Source organism: Sturnus vulgaris, chromosome 2 (genome assembly GCF_052056855.1).
Source record: "Sturnus vulgaris isolate bStuVul1 chromosome 2, bStuVul1.hap1, whole genome shotgun sequence".
Lineage (NCBI taxonomy): Eukaryota > Metazoa > Chordata > Aves > Passeriformes > Sturnidae > Sturnus > Sturnus vulgaris.
Genome location: NC_142244.1, coordinates 48486740 through 48508379, shown reverse-complemented (window position 1 = coordinate 48508379; position 21640 = coordinate 48486740). Strand labels below are relative to the sequence as shown.

Sequence of the window (21640 nt, the reverse complement as noted above, 5' to 3'; positions counted from 1 at the left end):
GAAAATCCTTTCCAAGAAGAAATTTTTTGTAATATCCAGTCTAAACCTACTCCACAACAATTTGAGGCTGTTCTCTTTCATCCTGTCACCTGTTACCTGGGAGAAGAGGCTGACCCCACCAGGCTACCCCCTCCTTTCAGGCAGCTGTAGAGTGATGAGGTCTCCCCTGAGCCTCCTTTTCTCCAGACCAAACACCCCCAGCTCCCTCAGCTGCTCCTCACAGCACTTGTGCTCCAGACCCTTCCCCAGCTCCGTTCCCTTCTCTGGACACGCTCCAGCCCCTCCATGTCTTTCTTGCAGGGAGGGGCCCAGAACTGAACACAGGATTGGAGCTGTGGCCTCAGCAGTGCCCAGTACAGGGGGACGGTCACTGCCCTGCTCCTGCTGGCCACACCATTGCTGAGCCAGGCCAGGATGCCATTGGCCTTCTTGGCCACCTGGGCACACCCTGGATCATGTTCAGCTGCTCTTTGCCAGCACCCCCAGGTCCTTTTCCAACAGGCAGGTTTCCAGGCACTCTGCCTCAAGTTTATAGTGTTGCATGGGGTTGTTGTGAATCCTCAATATCTTTAACTATTTAATTACTTAGGTCCTAAGTAAGAATACAGATTTCAGTGCCTGAGGTTTAAAACTCCTGGCTTCATCTTGTTGTAGTTGAATCACACTTCCTTTAATTTGTGGAACTTTTTTCATATGAAAATTTAAAATATTCACTTTTCACCACTTCATACCTCCTCAGCCCTTCTGAAAATTACATCAACTGGGACTAATCACTACAGTTTTCCTATTTTATAGGATACACAGACATCACTAAAGATTTCCTATTTCATGGATATTCAGCTATGATCTTTGTTTTAGAATATCTGGGTAGTCACAGGGGTAAATCCTGACCAGTTATGGAGAACAGACATTAGCTACCAAGAAGGCTAATAAGCATAGTACTTTTTAATTCATGTTACCTTTTTTTTCAAATTATTCTTAAGCAAATTGAGAAGAAAAGCTGGTGCAGGCAACACGACAGCATGCAATATACACCATGAGACAAAGACCATTTCAAAGTTCAATACTAAATTCTACCTGTAACTGGCCTTCCCTTCAATTCCTTTCAAGAGCAGTCCTTAGATAAGCTATTCCCAAGTAGAAGGTAAAATTATGTAGTTTTTGCATCTTTAAACAGCATTTAAGAACAGAGATCAGAGTTTACTCCTTTTCTCATTAAACACAGAGCAGTCTGACTCCTCCCCTACACTTTTTAGGTGGGCAGCACAGCCATACAGCTCACAGCTATTGTGTGTTCAGGGACTTAGGGCTAACTGCGGCTGCTTTGACCCTCAAGACTTCAGCCACCCTTGTGAAATGCAAATCCTACTTCTGTCCACTGGCCAAAAATATTCAGCAGCAACCTCAAACCTCCTGAGCCAAGATTCACACAAGTGGCTCCAGTTTCAACTGCTTGATGGTATAGAACTGTATGAGCTTAAGCAGTCTTTCTCCAAGGGGGAATATAAACAGCTCAACTCAAGGTCAGTTATGCCCAGAACATTACAAAACATTAATTCACACTGAGCTGGAGAGAAAAAGCTCCTGACATTGTACTCCTTGAATATATTCAAAAACGTAGCCACCCTTGTTCCTCCTAATGCTGATATTTAGAACACATGTAACTGCTGAAAATTAATATCTATTAGGCTACATTTACAAAAAAGAAAACATCATCTTCACTGAGAACCGAACTGTGTATCTACAGACACTAAAGAAGAAAAAGGCAAAATTCCTATCTCATGAGAGACACAGGTCAGTCCACCAAACAAACACTAGTTTAGAGTGACAGGCAAGGATTTCTCACGCTGCAGAATGCTGCCTCATGCTCTTCAGAGGACGTCTGTTCCCAGTCACGACAGCCTAGTTGGTTCCCATCAGTTCCAGCACTACAATAGTTCTGTCTGCTGCTGCGTGGCAATTACTGTTGAGTCTGCAAAAACTCATCCAATCTCTTTTTGCTGACAGCACAAGCTATGAGATTATAGCATCATGTGAACTGTTTTTACCTCTTGTCTTCTGGGGTTTGTTTCCTTACTCTCATTCCTTGTAATTATTGAAAGGTTCTTACCTTTCCCTGCTTCTTTACTTTTTGAGCAAGGTACACTCAACTCAATTCAATCATCTTTGATTTAATTTCCAGTTCTGCTCTCAGTATGGAGCTATCTCATCAGCTCCCCATTTCACTGCTGCCTTGCCTTTCTTCTTAGTCATGCTTTAATGTGGCTGTTTGATGACTAAAGCAAGAAATACTTACTCACGTACTGTGTCCTCAAGCTCTGAATCACTGAGCATTTAGAACAAAATTCCAACATTTTGCTCTTAAGAATAATACCCAGAGACTTTGCAGTGGGTATTATGACATTTCACGTTCCTACCTATCTACTAAAAGCTCTTCTTCTTTAACAATAAGATTCTCTTCAACTTTTTTTACTAAATTTGTCATCCTCAAACTATGACACTCCTCAAAGAACTATGTCTGTAAAATAGAGACTAAAAGAATATGGAATTTTAGAGCGAGGCCCTATATCTTCATACCAGCTACGGCCCCTGTGCCATAATCTCTTTATCAAAACTACCTCAGAACCGAGGGCACTGAATTGTAGCATAGACATCTTCTGAAATGCCAAGGGCTAATATCCTCCTCCTCCCACTTATGACATGAGCATTCTCAGCTGTGGAGGGTTAGAGCTACAACAGAGGCAGATGAACAGCTGACTTACTGTGTCCTGTCAATGATGTACCACATCCACATAGAGACAATCTCCTTAGCACAAAGTAGTCACTAGAAATGCTCAAACCTCAAGCTCTTCCTTTAATTAAGCTTTTCAATATTAAGTAAAATTTCAGTCATTTAAAAAAATTGTCTTTCTTTGTATTTGTGTGACCATTATTCTTAGTGATTTCTAAGTGGCTATGTACCTTCAGGAGAGGAATCCTCCATGATATATATATTAGTTCCCTGGAATAAACTTCTGTTTTATCCTTGTTTAACTATTTTGCCGGTTTTAGTACAGCCAGAAGTCTTTAACAGATGATGGACAAAAAAGAAATATAATTTCAGATTTTAAATATCTAAAATTCTGCAGAAGTCCCTGGGAAAAAACTCTGCTTCGGTTCAAACTGTGTACACAAACACAAAAGGCAGCATCTTTGGGAATTCATAATCTCCACAAATGCAAGAAATGTACTCCCAAAATAACAGGCTGTCTTACCATATATTGATAAATAAAACACAATCTGTGCCACAGACTTGGTTAAGAGAGTTGGGGAACCAAATCAGAGAAGACTAACACTCTCTCAGATGAGATTAACATGAGCTACAAGAAAAGAAAAATACTTCATTTTTTGGGTTTCTGTTGGATAGGTTTTGAACAGGCCTTTTATTCACACTTCCTGACATGAAACCTTGACCCAGAGCCTTCTAAGCACAAATTTAATCCAGAATTCAGCTGAAATTTGGTGGATGCAGAACTCAGGGGATTACGTCTGGTACACCATGGACAGTGGCAAGTGCTCATACATGCACATAAACAGCAGCATGTCCTTTCTAACAGAAATTTAGAGATTTGTAGACAGAGTTGCAGTGCTACATTATAAAGGCACACTGTAAGTCACTGAAAAATCTAAAAAGAGAACATTCTTTCCCCTGAATTGAAGTTTTGGCCTGGGGTTCTAACCTTCATTTCAGTTTGTGACATGTAAAAGCTACAGATAAAGACAAACAGAATTCCTCTTCCTCCTCTCATCATCATAACACTCTTGATCACAACATTCTTAGATACTTTTCAGGCTGCTAATTCAATGCCCACCAGCAATTTTGCTCTTTCCTCTTCAAGCACATTTTTAATGTTATCTCATCTGAAATTTAAGTCTGGTAAATATAATAAATTTGATTATAACTTAGATTCCCTAGTTATTAAATTAGCTTATTTTCAGAAACCATGCTGAATCTAAAGGAGAAAAAGCAGCAAATTATACCTGACAGTTTTAATGCATTTATAACTATATGAATAAAAGATGTGATTCATCACAGATAATAAGTCTTGCAAAAACTTTGAGTGAGCTGAGAAAATAATGCTAACAGCTCTGCAAAACTACTTATAATTTATAATCACTTGAGTGGTGGGGGAAATGTGGCAGATTCTAAAGACTACAAAGTGGCCAGAATTCCAATAAATTTGCTTTTGCAGAATTTCTCTTTTTGTGTAAAACTACAGCAGTAATTTTTACTTGTACTGTTAGCACACTGCTAGGAAAATTTAAAAACTACATGTAAGGTGGATGTAGGAAAGTGATGAATAGTATCATCAGACTGACAGACATCCTGGATTTAAAATCAAAGGTGAATGCCAGAAGTTTGGTAATGCAGAAATTTTTATTTTATTTTTTAAAATTTGCAATAATCATCCAAAAAACTGTCCAAAAAAGCAATATTTGCAGAAAATATGTTACAAATAGCACCTGCCTCCAGGGATTATTTCTAGCTCTGTCACTGCCTTGCTTTAAGACCTTAGACAAGTCATTCCAGCCTAATGTGTTCCATGGTACAAAAAAAGAAGGTAATCAACCTCTAGTGACTCTCCATGGATGCTGTAATACCTAGTTCTTGATAAGGTATCCTGATCTTTCAGAGCAGCAGAGCCCGTGTTGCTCTCCCTGAAGGGATTCTGGTACCATCCCAACTGTCAGTGGCAGCTGAGCTTCTGGCCATCAGCAAGTAAACCCAGCTGCTGAATATACCAGTATTACATATAATAAACCACAGATTATATAAAAAGAGATTGAGGAGGAGAGTACACTAAAAGGAGAAGACAAAAGGGAGTCCATGGGTGTTAAGTCATTTAGATCCTACTTAATCTGTAACAAAAACTGCTAGTCTACAATTTATTCAATATAATAATGCAATACTTATTCCTCAAACTTGCCTTCCACTTTGTCCATCCATGTCTGACAAGAGCAGTGGGCTCTTCAGGTGCTGAGATGTTATCAGCACTGACAGACCACTGTCATGCGTAGATTTGGGGTAAAGTCACACCATGGATAGTCCCTGCAGGTTACCCACTGACTCTTCTGGTCCTCAGTGCTTCACTGGTGTCAGCTTCTTGAGCTTCTCTTCTCAGGGCTTATGGAGTGGGAGGCTCCCGACTGACTAACCTAAGGTCCTCTGAGTTAAAATGGCAGTTTCTCTTGCTGCTGAGGAGAACAATAAATAGCTTGCTGTCATCAGCCACCCTCTCCCTTCTCACAGAATGCCACCCACCTAAACTCAGGGGCAATCTAGCATGGTATGCTGAGCACTCCTAAAGGCCTTCAACTACCACAGGCAGGTATCCTCTGGAACACTGGATAATCTATCTTTGTGAGCTCTCTACAAACTCTCTCTGCAGCAGTAATGTCTGAACTGACAGAAGATATATATATTTTTCATATAAGTCAAGACACAAAAAAGACATACATTTCAGTGCTCCCAAATACAGATGTTCATAAGCCTAGTAACAAGTTAGTACACAGGGAGGGAATGAGGATATCACAACTTCTCCCATGCATGGGCATATGTGCTCAGCAAGTTTGATACCCAGTTCCTTTCCAAGAATCTCTGCAGCAGCTAGACACAGTAAAGAAAAGCAGTTTACAGTGCAGACATTTACAGTTACACAAAAATTATCTCTGATCTCACAGTCAGAAAGACTGATATGGGTGTTTCTTTGCTTGAGATTCAACTGAATTACGTCAACATTTCTCTTGGGATGAGACAAATCATCCAGAGATGAATACTTACCCCATTAACAAGAGCATAAGGTGATATATTCAGATACAGCCACCTATATGTAGACATTTATTTTTAGTAGGATGAACCTTACCCCTGTCTTACACACCTCTGCCCTTTTACACAAACCTCCTTGTGCATGCATTAGTCCCATCAGTCTCCTCTGTTCCTCAGAAATTAACTTACAGCTGATTTGCTGTGGATCCTCTGGACTACTTCAGCTAAATCTTCAGCCACAGAGACTCTACAACTAAGCTGCAGGAACATGAGACCCATTAACAATAGAAATTCCATGTGAGCAGGAGATTCTCTAACCCTTGTGAACATGAGACAGTCTGAGTATCTCAACTGTTTGCTCTTGGTATAGCTTATGCCTTCTTAGGCATATGCAATTCAGATATTCCAGAATACCAACTCCCTCAAGACCTTTCGCTTCTCTAGAAAAAGGTTAGGTAATGGCTTGGAAATCCTCTCTGGGTGTACTCAGCAAAACAGCTCCTGCCTGACTCGTCAACTTTATCCATACCTTTGTCAGGGATTTTTATTAGTGCCATTATTACTGTGCCTTTGTGAGTGGATCCAACAGTACCTTTTGATGCAGCTACACACTGAGGATCCCTCACCAGCAAATATACCAAGACTGCTCACAATATTCACACAAACAGTAAAGCTGTTTTTCAGCTCTGCAAGTGCCAAATGCAGACACCTATGGAAAAAGATGCTGCTGACTACAATGAATTTCATATTAGGACTTCCAACTTTTTTATGGATTGCAGAATCTTTTATAGTGAAGCTGTGTGTCTACCACACGCTCGTTGTATTAGGTTAGATAATACTAAACAACTAAACACAGATATGGAAAATAATCACGCCTCCCCTCCGCTTATACAAAAATAGGTGCTTATACAAGAATAGGTACAATCACAGCTCATAAATAGTGTTCTGAGCAAAAGAAGAAAACACTGTTTGAAATAATGGAATACATTACAGAAAACAGTAATTTAGAGTTTTATTATTCTTTTCTTTTTTACAGAAATAATTATATATACTTCACCATCTTCAGTAGTAGTAAGGACGTGATAACTAAAGTAAATTTCATTAATAAATCACAGTGGCAGTACAACATGTTATTAATAGTTGCTTTAGACTGTGGTCTGGGAAAACAAGCAAGAAATAAATATATGATGCTGCTTCTACTTCACCATTTCCAAAAAACATATATTTTAAAAATATTTTACAGGTTACAATACTGATAATTCTATAATTGTTTCTTTGGTAATACTGTGAAGTAATGCCTTGTCATCTTTATAGTATTTTTTGAACTACATAATAATAATTATTTTAAATTATATCAGTCTCAGTCACATTGCATTTAAAAATATAAAGTCAGAGTCCCTAATAAATCCTTCTGGTTTTTCAAGTAACAGATAAAATTAACTTTGCTAATCTTGACATGTTTTATTGTACCCTTATGCACAATTTCTATCCCTCTCTCTTTTTAAGTACAGAATCTATACAGCAGAAAGTCTTAGGCAATCTTAACTATAGTTACTGCTGCCAACTCTTCCTATAAAACTCAGAGAGAAATACTGGTATAATTAAAATTGATTGCAATGCTCACACTAATTTCAGAGAATGAAAGAAAAGAGAAGAAACACTCCCTGAAATAATACAGCAAGGTCCCAGCAACACAATTCCATATTTACAGAGGAAGCACTGGTAATAAGATTTCAGGATATCCTATGAATAATATATTATGGGCAAAACACATATATCAATGTGCATATATTTGTATGTATATAAAAATACAGGTTAAAGGTCAAAATTGTAGGATTTCACTTAGATATAGGTCTTTCTTTTTAATGAGTGCTAGCAACACTGCAGAAGAATGTTTGCAAGGGAAGAAAAATTAAGGATAACTTACTCAGCTGGAAACATGAGGAAAATATAACCACTAAAACACACACTGTAATTCCATTACTTATAACATTTTCAGGGGACTTCTATTATTGTTGCAAAAGTGCCATGGGATCTTATCATTAAAAGATAAAACAGCAGTTGAACTACAGGTCTCATCTAAGAGCAAGAAAGTCCCCAGCCTTCAAAGATTTATGTATACAGTTAATTTTATGCAGTCGAAGTAGTCTTGCTTCACAGAATCTTTCAAAATGCTTTAAATTAGGCATAATATATGAAACTTGTCACAGAATTGAGATCTATAGCCTTACTTGGAAAGTAATAGCAAATATACTTTTAAAATTTAAAAAATTAATATTCTTTCACAAAAGAGTATCATTTTTGATCTGCCTTTTGTATTCACATTAGTGTTTAAACAGTCTGTGTACCATTTCTTAAATAAATCAAATATTTATCACAAAAAGATAGAAACTGTACAGTTAGAAACTGTATTTTTAAATCTTTCCAATTCTATTACTGTTATTTTCTCAAATTAATTTTTTTAAAGTAAGAATTTTGCTTTCAACTTTTTTCTCTGATTTTCAACTTAACTTTAAAAAGGTAATTCTGAAGTTTGAGGGGACTTGTTACAAACACCAACAATATTTTTCAGCTAACTACATACAAAGAGTGTGGGAAGACAGCATGTTAGAAAGGTCAATATAAATGAATGCTATGAGAGGTATTTGGGGACACATATCTTAGATAAATTTTAATTCTTTTCCTTTTAAATGCACTCTCTATCAGGATAAGCTTTCAAGTAACTTTAGCAAGTTGAAAATATTTGAAGATAAGCTATATTTATAGTGTAGCTCCTAACTGCAAAGATTGCTGTGAACTCTTATTTATGAGCTGAATAGTGTTATCTAGCCACAAAATGCTCACGTTTATTTTCAGTTTTACTAGCGGATGAATGCTGACTGTCTGGTAACTAGCTCCATTTCTATCATCTCCAAAGCATACAAAACAACTGAACTTTTTGTAAACTAACAGCTTAAAAGATTCTTCATCAGAGGAAGGTAATTCTGATTCCTTAAAATTAATCTCTCCTCTATTTGTTGTCTGGGATTTTCTGTTTTTTTTTCTTGTGGAGGAGGGATGGGTAGAAATTATGACAATGGTTAAGGTTGAACAGGGCTCTGAGCAACCTGACCTAGCTGAAGATGTTTCTGCTCGTTGGAGGGAGGTGGACTAGATGACCTTGAAAGGTTCTAACTATTCTATGAATAACAATCATACAAAGCAGCTTTGGAAATCCCTCAAGTCAGCTTCTAGCCTTCACCATGAAGACCTTGGTACAGGACTTTTGAGTCTCTGGATAGAGACCAAGGTATCAGCTGGTCAACTTTAATGACTGTCCAGTTCTGTCCAATTACCCTGTACTATTCTAAGTGTGCTAAGAACATTTTGTGTTATCACTTTTTGGAAAACTTGTCTTCCCTGTGCTTACATCTTTACCTGCTTCAGAGTGTTTGCCTTGTAATCACAGGCAAACAGATTGTTCACATGTTTGCTAAAGTAAAACAGAAGTGATATTCTTAAGAGACCATATAAGTTTGAAGGGGCTAAAGAAGGTCTGCTTTGTGAGACCTTCTATTTCAACCTTCTAAGGTTGGGCAAAATGTAATCTTACAATCCAGTTCTTACAAAACCAAGCAGTGGTATTTGCTGTCTTTTGATTAGCTTATCTGTTCAGCTCTGCCAGGAATGTATCAAAATATTGTTAGCACACTGCACAGCCTACTAAAATTTCACATTTGGTTGGAGCTTACTGCCACAATGACTTATGTTAAATAAGTCAGACCAACCCCCACACTATTTCTCATGAAACGAGGACATGTGTACAAAAGATGGCTTGCCAGCTTCCCCCCTCAACTTACACACAGCTGATCACTGCTGCCTTCCCCAATCCAGTTTATGCAGCATTTGAAGTCCAGGAAGACAGACAAGCATGCTGGGTGGCCTTCAGACTAACTGACTGAATCCAGCTCTCAACTCTTACTCTGTAAGACAGGGTTTAGACAGAATGCAACAGGAGTTAATTTAAGCTCTTCCAAGAGTAAATGAATGCTGGCACTAAGCCTAATGCTCTTGAGGGGATTGGAGTTCTAGTAGAAAGTGAATCCCTCTTGGAACTTGGCCTAACACTTTAAAAAGACACTGAGATGTGGAAGTGGACCTTCAGGCATGAGGAGATGTATATTTACTTGGCATTTTTAATTATTTTTTTTTTTTACTTTGTAATGAAAGTTAAAAGAAATAAGTTTCTGCCAAACAACATTTCCTAAGAATGACAGGACACACAAAGGTTTTGTTTCATGGTAGTATGTTTTTGTCTTTTGATGTGACTTTACATTATATTCATTATGCCAAATGAAAGACTAAGAAAAGACTGCATTTAAGCATTGTTACATAACTATTCAGTGGGACATTGAATCTTAAAGAAAAATTACATTTTAAACATTTCAGCAAACATTTTATTAGTATTTTCATTTGCTTTTTCAAATTTTCAGCAATGCAAACACCTCTAGTAAGAAGTCTAATGTCACCACACAGAAAGCATTTTTTAATAAAGCAGGTCTGACATCTTGCTAAATGTAATGATTTATGCCTGCAAGAACAAAGAAGAGCAAACTGAGCATGATGGCAAAGGGAGGTAACATTTTTGTGCTGCAGCATAGTGCTGCAGCTGATGACATTTGTCACCACATAACTCAATTTGTCTGGTGAAACTTGTATTATATGTACCAGACTGTCAGCATCATTCCTATAGACCACAAGAGATCTTTGCTTTCCGTCATAAACAACCCTGCAGTGATCCTGCATGAGGTGCAGCAGAAGTGTGTCTGCCTCACCAGGAGTTTTCTCTTTAAAGAGACGTTTAAGGCATGTGTTCTTGCACTCACACCTATACCAGCACAGGGACAGCAGCACAGCTGTGAGCAGCACCAGCGCAGCGGCAGCTTCGGGACCCTGAGCCCACGAGGTGAATTTACTGCAGAGAGAGAAGGGGTGGCTAAGGACACTTAACTCGCCCATCAGCATTGCGTGCTTGCAGCCATATGAGGATAGCTCTCCATTCACACTGCAGTTGTATCTGTTCCAGGCGGGAATGTCATCTGAGGAAAGACAAATGACCTACTTATTTTTTTTACTTAAAGAAAAACTGAAAATGCCTGTCAGAACAACGAATTAAACCTCCTTGCCTGTGCTGTGGTCGTGTGTTCAACATCAAGGGATCTGGCATTCAGAAATCAAATCTCTCAGCCATCCTTTACAAGATGTTTGTAAGATGTTGCCAGCACTTATGAAGTGCTTGCTATTGGCTTACACAGAAAGCAAAGTACTTTTAAGGCGTTTGGATAAATACTATGTGTCAAACTATAAGATTGGGATGGAAAATATTTTGTCTGTCTAAAGGAAATAGGAATTTCCTGCAAGTTTTACAGAAGAAGTAGGATTTTGCAGTGTGTTTGAGCATAACAATTGACAGATTTCACTCCTATGTTTTATATTGGGAGATTAAAAAGGCTTTTCCCATATGAGTTAGTTTCTAGGTCTCTGGGAACAGGAAAAAGCTTTTGCAATGTACATTACCATGTAGAGATGGAAACCATTCACCCTGCATGTTGCTCTCCTGGGTGATTTTGCAATGAGCAGTCACTGCTGCCAGAGAAGGTGTTTTTGAAGAGTTTGTATCCTGCTAAGGACTTGGGTCCTGAGATTCCTGAAGATGTCTCAAACATTTCACAGAATGACACTCAGTGAACAGCACATGCTAAAAGACAACTGGATAAATTCTGAGATGCCACTAGTTAAATGGCATCTGAAATTACGCTCTATGAAACTGAATTCATGACTCTGAATTCACATCAGGGAAGGAGAGTGAACTAAAATTACTTTGGTGGCACTGATGGATGATCACGTTTGGTCAGCGGATAGAGGGCAAAAAGCATTTTCATGTTTCCGAGCCTGTACCAAACATTTGTAATGTTGACAACGCAGTACTGGCTGTCATATCAGAGAGGTGGCAGATACAGTTTGCTAAAACAGACTGAGTACTTTCTGATGGTCCTCAACCAAAGTAATAGAAAATTGCATGCAGCTGTTCTCTCAGTAGTATTCACATGAAGTTACTGGGTGAGCTACTCTCATAACACGGATACCAGTACTGCCAACATACAAATTACATTTAACTTACTCTCTGCTTTACTTCATATGAGCTTAGCATTAATTCCCAGATGGCCCAGGTTTTGAATGCGATCAACTACCTAATGTTTGAGTGTAACCAACCAAGACTTAGAGAGCTTTGTTAAAACTGTGGCAGTGAGAAAAAAAGCATTCACAGTGAGTAGCAGTCTTTTGGCACAAGTGCTACTGCCAACTAGGTCATTCTGTAATGCTTCTCAGTTAACACCTCTGCCACGACAATTTCTGTAAACTCATCTTCTGTCATCTGTACTTCATGAGAAATTCTACTCTGCCCTTGAAAAACTTGCTGATGCTTTTGTTGTTTCTGATCTGGATCACACACTGAGCAACACATCCATATGGGCCATCAACGTCCAGGAAATACCAGCGCCGGGAATATCAGCCCCGCTGGTGGAAGCTCACCTAACCTGCCTTGCTCAGTACTCCGCTCGTGATCCACTGCTCCTCATGTGCTCAGCAGTGAGTCTGCTCTGGGAGAAGAGTCACATCAGGGAACGCGGTGAAGCTGAGCTCTGTGACAGACACGCGGGGGTAGCCGGGGCACCCCTGGGGCAGCAGGATCACTTCAAGAGTCGCCACTTTTCACTCCCTTATAGCACAGGCCAGGCTTTCCGTGCCCCCTTCCCTGACACAAGCCACCGCCCTGCCCGCTCTCCCTCCCCACCAGGAAGGAACCCCTGTCTCCCAGAGGAAGCCTGGGAGGGAGCCTTGCTGCCTGCCCTCACCTGGAGGGCTCCCCGGCCTGGGACGGAGGGAGCAGGGGCACTCCGCCTGCGTTACAGAAACAGAGCAATCAGTTAGGATGGAAAAGACTTCTGGGATCATCGAATTCAACCTGCAGCCCAACACTGCCATGTCAATCAGACCACTGCACCGAGTGCCACGTCTAGTCTTTCCTTAAACACGTCCAGGGACGCTGACTCCACCACCTCCCTGGGCAGCCCATTCCAGTGTCTAACCACCTTTGCTGTGAAGAAACTCCTCCTAATGCCCAGCCTAAACTTCCCTTGGCACAGCTCGAGACTGTGTCCTCTCATCCTGTCACTTGTTGCCTGGGAGAAGAGGCCAACCCCCGCCTGGCTACACCCTCCTTTCAGGTTACCTCTCCGCCAGCTCCGTCCCCTCCTGTTGCGCGGGTGGAGTCGCTCCCGCGGCGGAGCGGGGCCGGCACGATCGCGGCGGGACCGGCCCGGAGCTGCCCCCGCCCCGCGGCCTCGGGCCCAGCACTGCGCATGCGCGGCGCGGCCGCCGCGGCGCTTTCCGGGAAGATGTCGGTGGCGTGGAGAGCGGCGGTGGCGGCGGCCGCCCGAGCCCCGCTGCGGGGGCGGCTCGCCGGGATGCGGCCCCCGCGCAGCCAGCGCCGCCCGCCCGCATGGGGGGCCGCCGCCACCGCCGCCGCTCTGGTCGGGGGAGGCTGCCTGGCGGCGTGTTACAGCGGGCGCGTGTTCCCCACGGTCTTGGCTCAGGTAAGACAGCAGCATCCCCGTTCCCGGCGGCGGGCAGGGCTGGGCGGGCGTGCGATGAGCCGGGGCCCGTGGCGGCTGTCGGCGGCCCGCGGGCAGGTCGGGGTCCGCGGTGGTCAGACCCCGTCGTGAGGCGGGACTTGGCTGCGGGAGCCCTCCTGGCCCCGGTGGTGTGGCAGGTAATGCGCGTCCCCGGCCCCCTTGGCATCAGCAGCCTGTCACACTTAGGCTGAGCAGCCTCGCCTCACCGACGGGGACTCCGCCGTTTTCCGCAGCCGGAAAAGGCAGGGTTTGCCTTAGCACGGAGCGTTTCCCCTCTCCCCTTGACAGCCCTGGTCGTGCAGGACGATGGACCTGTGTGGTTGGACAGACACACGGCCTGTAGTGAGCTCCGCCTTTTGCGGGTAACTTTCAGGGGAAAGTTACTTCCACGATGCCTGATCTGCACATCAGGTGCTGTTAGACAGTCATGCACGTTTCTGTCTCTTAAAATATTTCACGGAAGTAGTACTTTTGTAGTTCATACTTTGTCTGAAATGCATTTCACAGAATGATTTTCTCGTACTATGTCCAAAATGTGTGCACTGGATGCTAAAGTGTGGTTTGCCTTGGAGCATCAGGCCACACCCAGAAGGGCGCTCACGGACAGATCATTATTGTTTATAAAATAAACTTTGTACACTTTATCCTTTCCATGGAGGCAGTGAGCTTTTTCCTGTTCTTCCTTCAGATAAGAAGTTACTGTCAATAAGAATTGGTTTGTTGTTTCAAAGCCGGAAGACCTAAATGCTTTGTAGGCCAGAGGGCTTAGGTGTGATGGGGGAAGAGGTCAGTCCATGCTTGAAGTGCCATTCATCTACTTATATCTAAGAATTTTTGGAAGTATTCAACACTTTGTATACTTTGATGTCTTATCTCTTAACAGTGATTAAACAGGCTGAACTACAAGCAGATAAATAGCAACCTTTATTCTTGAGGACAGCCTTTATTCCTGAGTCAAGAACAAAAAATTACTTTTTAATACTTTTTTTTTTTTTAATATTGTAGTCTTCATTGTGAAAAACACCTAAGCTGTGTCTTCTTAGAAAATTAAATTTTTATTAGATAAGCGTTTTTCTAAATAGATTATCCAGTAGTCCTGGTTCCTTGGACAGCACGTATTAAACTTCAATTTATTGTATCCATCTCCTAGCGAGGAAAGCATCCATTACTTAGCATATATCCTGCAGAAAATGTATCTCCTTGTTGTTGTTATGTTTAATTATGTGAGATTTTTAGGTAGCATTGCATTCTTCTTTAAAAGTCCTGTCATTGAGACAAATTTCATTTATGCATGTAACTCTTGCTTAAGTAGATGTGTATGTAGGTATATATAAAAAGTGTTAAATGTGCGAAGTAATCACTTTTAAAAGCTGTTGAGTGAAGGGGTCTCATTCTGGTGTTGATGTGTTCTTGAGGAGTAGCTTCCATGTGATGCATGGACAGTCCTACAAATACGCTTTTAATAATTCTCAGGAGGCAGTCCAAAAGTCTGGGACTTACTTAACTGATTTGGTTAAGGAAACGGTAAATTGCTGGACTCTTCAAATGTTTATTCAATTAGAACTCTTCAGTTTCCCAGTAAAATGAGTGTTTGAGAAACTAATTCTCCATATGTACTGTACTCCATATTGCTGCAGGTGATGTATTGAGCTTTTTAAAACTACCTGAGAAATGAGCAGAGCATAATGCTGCAAGTAGATTGTGAAAGCTCTGAGCAACAGTGATAGAGCCAAAGAGGCACACTGCAATACTTCTAAGCGGCTTAGATACTGCTTGTGGCTTCTGATGGATAGGAAATAGTCCAAAGTGAAACAAGAGTGTTGAAACAAGTATTCACCTTTATTTCATCTTTTGAAGCCGTCTTTTTCTCAGTTCAGAGATTGTGGAATCCTGAGAAATGAAAATTCTTTACATATTCTCATAGTGGATTACCTTATTTTCTTTTATTATTCCTTTTCATTGTAACTAATCTTAACCAGCCGTGCTTGAGCTTGTGCTGACAAACAATATTGAACTGTTTGTTCCTGTGGTAGTGTGCTATGTAGTGGGAATGTTGGCAGCATGGTGTATGAAATATTACAGGCTAAGACAAGTATTTGAAATTAAACAGTATCATTTTCATTATTTTTGTTGTAAAGGAATATGTAGTGGAAATGTTTATACTTCTGTATCATCAACAAGGCTTGCTGGTTGCTCTTGAGAATGCTGTGAGGTTATGCTAAGGTTCTTCCCAATTTTCCTTGGTAATGTAGTCTTGGCTGTTGAATTGCTGCAAAATAGGTTGTAATTATTTAAAGTATTTGACAGAATGAAGCTGACAAAGTGACAATGTATCTCCTTGCTGTAAAGAACCAATATAATAAGATTTAATGCTGTTCAGCAGCACTACATATGTTTAAAAAGTTCTGTCATTAAGACCAATGTCATGTCTGTGTGTGTGACTCTGGTGTAAGCATAATTCAAGCCGCTGAGTAATTTTCATTGTTGTCCTAAGTTACCACTAATAACTTCTTTGCACAGGCAAAGAGTTCACTGTAAATACTTCCTGTTTGTTTAGATTAAGTAATTGAAGTTGATAACAAAGTAGTCAGACATTTTTCAGTTTTTCCTTGTTCTAGGCAATTCAGACATACAATTTCTAGTGAAGCTGGCAAATAGTATGCCAAAGATAAAGTTCTATACATTTAGTGCTTTTTTTTTTCTTGCTCCTAAAGTTTTTAAATATTCTAAAATCAAACACTGGTACCTTTGGCACCTAGTTTCTTAAATCTATTTTTAATTCCTGTCCTTTCTTCCTGCTGGAGTGGGTTTAATCCTGCTCATATTGGTTAGAGGTACTCCTGACTTCTGTTCAGATTAAATTAAATCCAGCCTGTATATGAGACTTTGCAGAATCGAAGGTCCTCCAGGTCAGATAATCTGTTTTCTTTTTTGAGTTGTATGGATAGTTTCTGTTCTATTTTGAAGTGGCATATGTTTCTTTACTGTGTTTTAATATAATTGTTTATTCTGGCAATGAGTTTTCAGTTCAGGGTTTTTTGTTTGGTTTTTTTTTTTTCATTTTGGCTCAGTTTTTTTGTCACCATTTTCACTGCCACTTACCTGTTCTTACAATGTACATTAAATTGTTAACATCTAAGTAATAAAATGTTCTGTATTTAATGTAATAATACCTCAGATGTAATCTTTCATGATTTATGAAGTTGTTTTTATTCTCTATCTTCATTTGCAGACCTCCTGTTTAGAAACATATAACTAATATATGTTGAGTAAGTCCTTATTGTTGATTGTAAAACTCTACAGAAGATTATTATAGCAAAATCAACACAATATTTTTGAAACTTTTCCTTTATAGAGACCAGATTTTGTTTCTGTCCACATTGTTATTTACCACTGAAGCTACACTGACAATATCCAAACCAGATAATAGCCTTTGTTGGAAAAAACTAGATTGATTTTCGTTTTTTTATAAAATGAGCTAATCAGCTTGTATCAAGAGGAGAAAAAAGAAGGGAGGGGGTAAGGGCTTTTGTTCTACCAGTGTAACTCAGAATGAGGATTTATGTTGAATTCATTAAGGTGTTTCTTCTGTCATCCTAACCAACACAGCTGGGTCAAAAATGTTCACACTGCACTGCACGCTGCATTGATGTTACACAGGCTACTTTTCTTTTTCAGTAGTGGAATGCAAGTGGCACAATGGTTAATGGTTTGTAACCTTGGTCAGACTTGGAGTATTGTCTCTTACGCCTTTTTTCTCTCAGAGCATGCAGTTTGCAATTCTGACACTCCAGCTAAATTAGGAACTTTCCAACAAACTGCAAATTCGATCTTGGACACGAGCAAACTGCAAATGATAAGAAAATTCGGAGTAGCAGCAGCCTGCCAGAGGCAGTATATCCTGCCCCTGCTGAGTTTTTTATGGCCATGTTTAGGTCACCAGCTTCAGAAAGAATATAATTTGATTTGCCCTTGAAAAGTTGTGATCCCTGCAGCGTATCACAATTTGTGCCGAGTCTAAGTCTCTGTTTTCTAAATGAGATTGTCTGAAGTTGTTGCTAGCACTTTTATGAAGCTTTATGTGTGCAAAGTCTTGTCTGCTGATAAACATTACCGTGTTTCGGCATTTTCTTTTTAGGGTTGTGCAAACATTAGCTGGTACTTAACTATTTGATACTGCTTACCTGAGGTAGAGAGGAAAACATAACTTACTAGCAGCATTTTTTGGGGTCTATGCTTGTTAATACTGTCTGTTACACGATTGTAGTCTAATTGGTTCTCTTTATCTTACCTTTTCTACTACTAATGTCTTGCATCAGCAATCTTCTTCAATTGTTCTGGATCAGAGGTGACGCAATTTGTGTCCTGGAGGTCTTCAATATAGAGTTGTATTTGATCCTACTGAAACTATTAAGTTAGTGCTTATAACAATAAACAAACAATTTCTGGTAATTTGTAAAATATTTTAAAGTGTCTGTAATTCTAATTTTATTTAAAATACATTTATTGAAACAATTCTATTTTAGGCTGCATTAATTTTTTTATTTCACTTAAACCTGCATTGAATGTTTCATCATTTTTCGAGTGTCAATGATTCTTAAGAGAAGCCAAAATGGGAGTGGGGACTTTATATGTCACACTACACACACACTACATGGGAGTGGGGACTCCCATGTCGCACACATGTGAGTGGCAACTTTTTGTGTTACAATATGAAAACTATTATTCTGAGCAACTGGGAGTAAAAAACTTTGAGTGATTAAAACTATAGCTTAGATTTGTTTTCCAGGTCTATATGTGTACCCACTATAAAAAATTATTTTGAAACTATCACCTTACACTTTTAAGAAACTAGAATACTGTAAAAGATAAAAGGTTCTCCAAATACTAGTTCATTCAGGGGACACTCCTTTGGTTCTGCCACTGTGGAAAGGCAAAGTAGTCTATAAACAAATCCTAGGGCTATGGAGGGCTCAGTACCACAGCTCATAGGATAATCTAGGGAGAGTGCATATATTAAATATAACTTATCTTTATCAGGGGTTTAGTAGAAGTCTTTGGACTCCCAGACTTGGAAGCTGATAAAAAAAAAAGATTTTAGAAGTTTTGTAATCCTGCCTGTGTTTTTTGGGGATGCTTTGAGATGTACACTGTGTCTCCAAAGAGATTGTGTGCTGAAATATAGTTGGTTTGGGCAAGTTCCAATATTTTGTGCATGTTTTTCTTCTCATGGTAAAATTCCCAACCCAAATCAATGGAAATTTTTCAAAATAATGTCTCCTATAAACATGTTACCTGTGTAGTGTATATTTGCTTGATTGGTCACTTCTGGCAAAAACATGTAAACTTATGCTTCCAAAACGATTTTATCAGTTGCATGCAGGTCAAAACAGCATTTTGTTTAAATCATCTGAAATAATTTCTACAAAGCAGTGGAAGGAAGAAGTGGATAGCTGTGGGATTTTAATTGGTTTTTTACACATCCTTAGTAACCAAGATCACTTTGTGACTTAAGTTATGCTTACGCTGCTTGGAGGCCACACTTTCTCACTCACTATATTTATGATTTTTTTTTTTCTTTGTAACAGTGTTATATAGGAAGCTGTACATAATAAGTGCGTGTGAGAGATTTTTGGCCAGATAAAAATATGCATGTGGTGTTTGAATTCAGCCACCAAATAGAAAAAAAGAGTGTATTTCTTACACATTAATAATGATTCCTACAAAGTTACATGTTAGTGCTTTGAATTGTGAGACACTGATGAATTGTGTTAGAATGGGAATTTTTGTGAGGGTATCTTTGCCTGGTTCATGCTGAGGAAAGAACATTGCTGTTAAGATGAGGTGTCTTGATAAATATAGAACCTTGGATAAAATTGCATAAGGATTTGTAATGATGTATGGAATCGCCTGGAGGGAGGAATGTGGTTCTAAAATAGAACCAGAAAGGATATGTGCAGTCTAATCTAAGAAACATACAAGAAGATTTTTGTGTTTACTCTGTCAGCAAAGGAAAAGGCTGTCTGCTTTTGTTGGAGCAAAAATCCCAGGATACGTTCTTTTCTCCTAAGTAATATCTTGAAGTGTTTATCTTCAAGTCTTCATTCTGTTAGAAATTGAGAATGCAGATGCACGTAGACGATTACTGGGATACTCACTAAGTAAAATTAAGCATGCATAAAATAAGCCTGCATCATAATTTTAACATGCCTTTGAACCTTAATGCAAATGTTTGTAATCCACATCAAACAAGCTGCTCAGTGATGGCTCGCAGGCCTCAGAGAAGCCTCACAGTGGAATTCAGTTTGTGTGAACCTGACCACATGATTACATCATTAATTGTTAAAATCTATGCAGTAAAACAGTGCCATGTAAAAACAATGAAAATTACTCTTGCTTTTGTAGGTTAGAGCATCTTTAAGTAAGGATTGTTTGTTTATTTCTTTGGGTTTTTAAATCTCCTACTTTACAGCTTCCTTAAAGGAAGGGACAGCTTCCTCAAAATGTTGTCCTTCTATCTTTTTACATCTTACCTTGCTGCCTGTTATTGTTCTCCTTGCTGTCTCACACTGTTCTGTGTGGCAGTACACAGCACACAGCCAGGCAGTGGTTCCCTGCACAGCCTTAGATTTCTGTTCTGCTTGTAGCATGGTTGGAAAAGTCTTAGAGTATTCTTATTGCATCTTCAGGTTGTGTCTTTGAACCATCTATAAGATGGTTTAAATCTTCCTGCTGAAGGATGTGCAAGACTTGCAGCCATTGGAGGAGGCCCCAGTTGGATTGCAGGTGCTTTGAACCCCTGATGTTCCTTTCCAGCAGTGTCCAGCACTGGAGAGGCTCCTTATTCAGCTGTGACAAGCTGCAAGCAATGCTCTTGTTGGCACATGGCAGCATCCATCCCTCTGCCAGCTTCATGGTTTATTTTCCACTGTATCTTTACTGCTATATTTACTATCTCAATAAATATCACCAAGGAAGAAGTTGTCATAGATCATGACAAGTCTGTCAACTCAGTGGGTAAATGCATTCAGTACTGCCTGTTACTGATCCAGGAAATTTTTTATTAAATTATTCAGATACCTGTAGTCTGTGGCTATGAAAAAGACAGTTTAACATGATTTATGCGTGTGCCTTCTAACTCAGGTATATCATGTCCATATATTCCTATTAATTCTTTTCCTCTACTGTGCATCTCTAAGTAGACTGAAGTACTACAATTGGTTTGGTTTTGAGTTAAAATTACTTGTAACATTGTTGCTTCCAAATTCATCTTCAGTGAATCAGTTTTGGATACTAGTCTCAAAATATTCTGAAAATACTGTGTGCTCAAAACATTTTAAAACAGCATTCCTCCATTTTTTTTACCATTGATAAATAGGCATCTTCTCTGCAATTAGACTGCTAGCTCAGATAATCCCAATCTTTTTTCTTTTCCTTAAATGTGCTTCAGGATTTCTGAAACTGTTCCTTTGTGCAGCCAATGAGGGTAACCTTAGCTACCTCTTGTTTAACTCTGTGTTTCACTGTGTTATGGAAATACTGTATGTATCAGGTATCCATCAAGCAGTCTAAATCAATAACTGGGATATTAAATATATCACAAACATAATTCTCAGCATTAGTGACATGCAGGCATTGTCATGTTATGTGCCTAAAATAGAATGTGGTATAGAGAGTGTGGAATCTCTAGGACCATGGTGTTATAATTAATTATACCCTTAAATATTATTTATGTATGTGCATTTGTTTTACAACTTTAAATATATAGTATCCTTTTCAGCTTTTTGAATGTGAAATATTTATATCCTTAAGTTCCTGGGTTTGAAAATATTTACATTTATTCCCTTCTCTTTGTACATGGAGATTCTTTGTGCAGGTGTCTTCATTGATACTAAAACAGCATGATGTCAAATGTAATCTTGGAGGTCAAGGTTAAAATTTAACTATCTTTCATCTGATCTATCACCTTTTCCTTGAATTCACTCTTGCTATATGACTTCAGTGATGAAATAAAATCTAACTAACATTCCTTCTAGGCACTTTGATACATGTGGACAGATGGGGTGAGTTAAGCTGCATGGTTTTGTGCTTTTAGCTAATGTAGTAAAAGCCTAGTGCTTGAGAGTCTTTGGCTGTTTATGTTAATGGACAAACAGAG

The 21640-nt window shown here is 39.4% G+C and overlaps 1 protein-coding gene and 1 long non-coding RNA gene across 2 annotated transcripts in view; one reads left to right on the top strand and one right to left on the bottom strand.

Annotated features, from left to right (window-relative positions):
• Positions 1-9645: 9645 nt before the first annotated feature.
• LOC148224768 (uncharacterized) lies at positions 9646-13175 on the bottom strand. The gene is made up of 3 exons (XR_015801390.1): positions 13080-13175; positions 10674-10884; positions 9646-9768 (listed from the first exon to the last, which is right to left on the bottom strand). It is a non-coding gene; the product is annotated as an uncharacterized LOC148224768 (long non-coding RNA).
• A 34-nt stretch (positions 13176-13209) lies between these two features.
• MICU2 (mitochondrial calcium uptake 2) overlaps positions 13210-21640 on the top strand; it is a 139130-nt gene continuing 130699 nt past the window's right edge. Inside the window, exon 1 of the mRNA XM_014877578.2 lies at positions 13210-13443. Within this exon, the coding sequence (XP_014733064.2) occupies positions 13210-13443 (234 nt within the window). The remainder of the gene's footprint in view (positions 13444-21640) is intronic.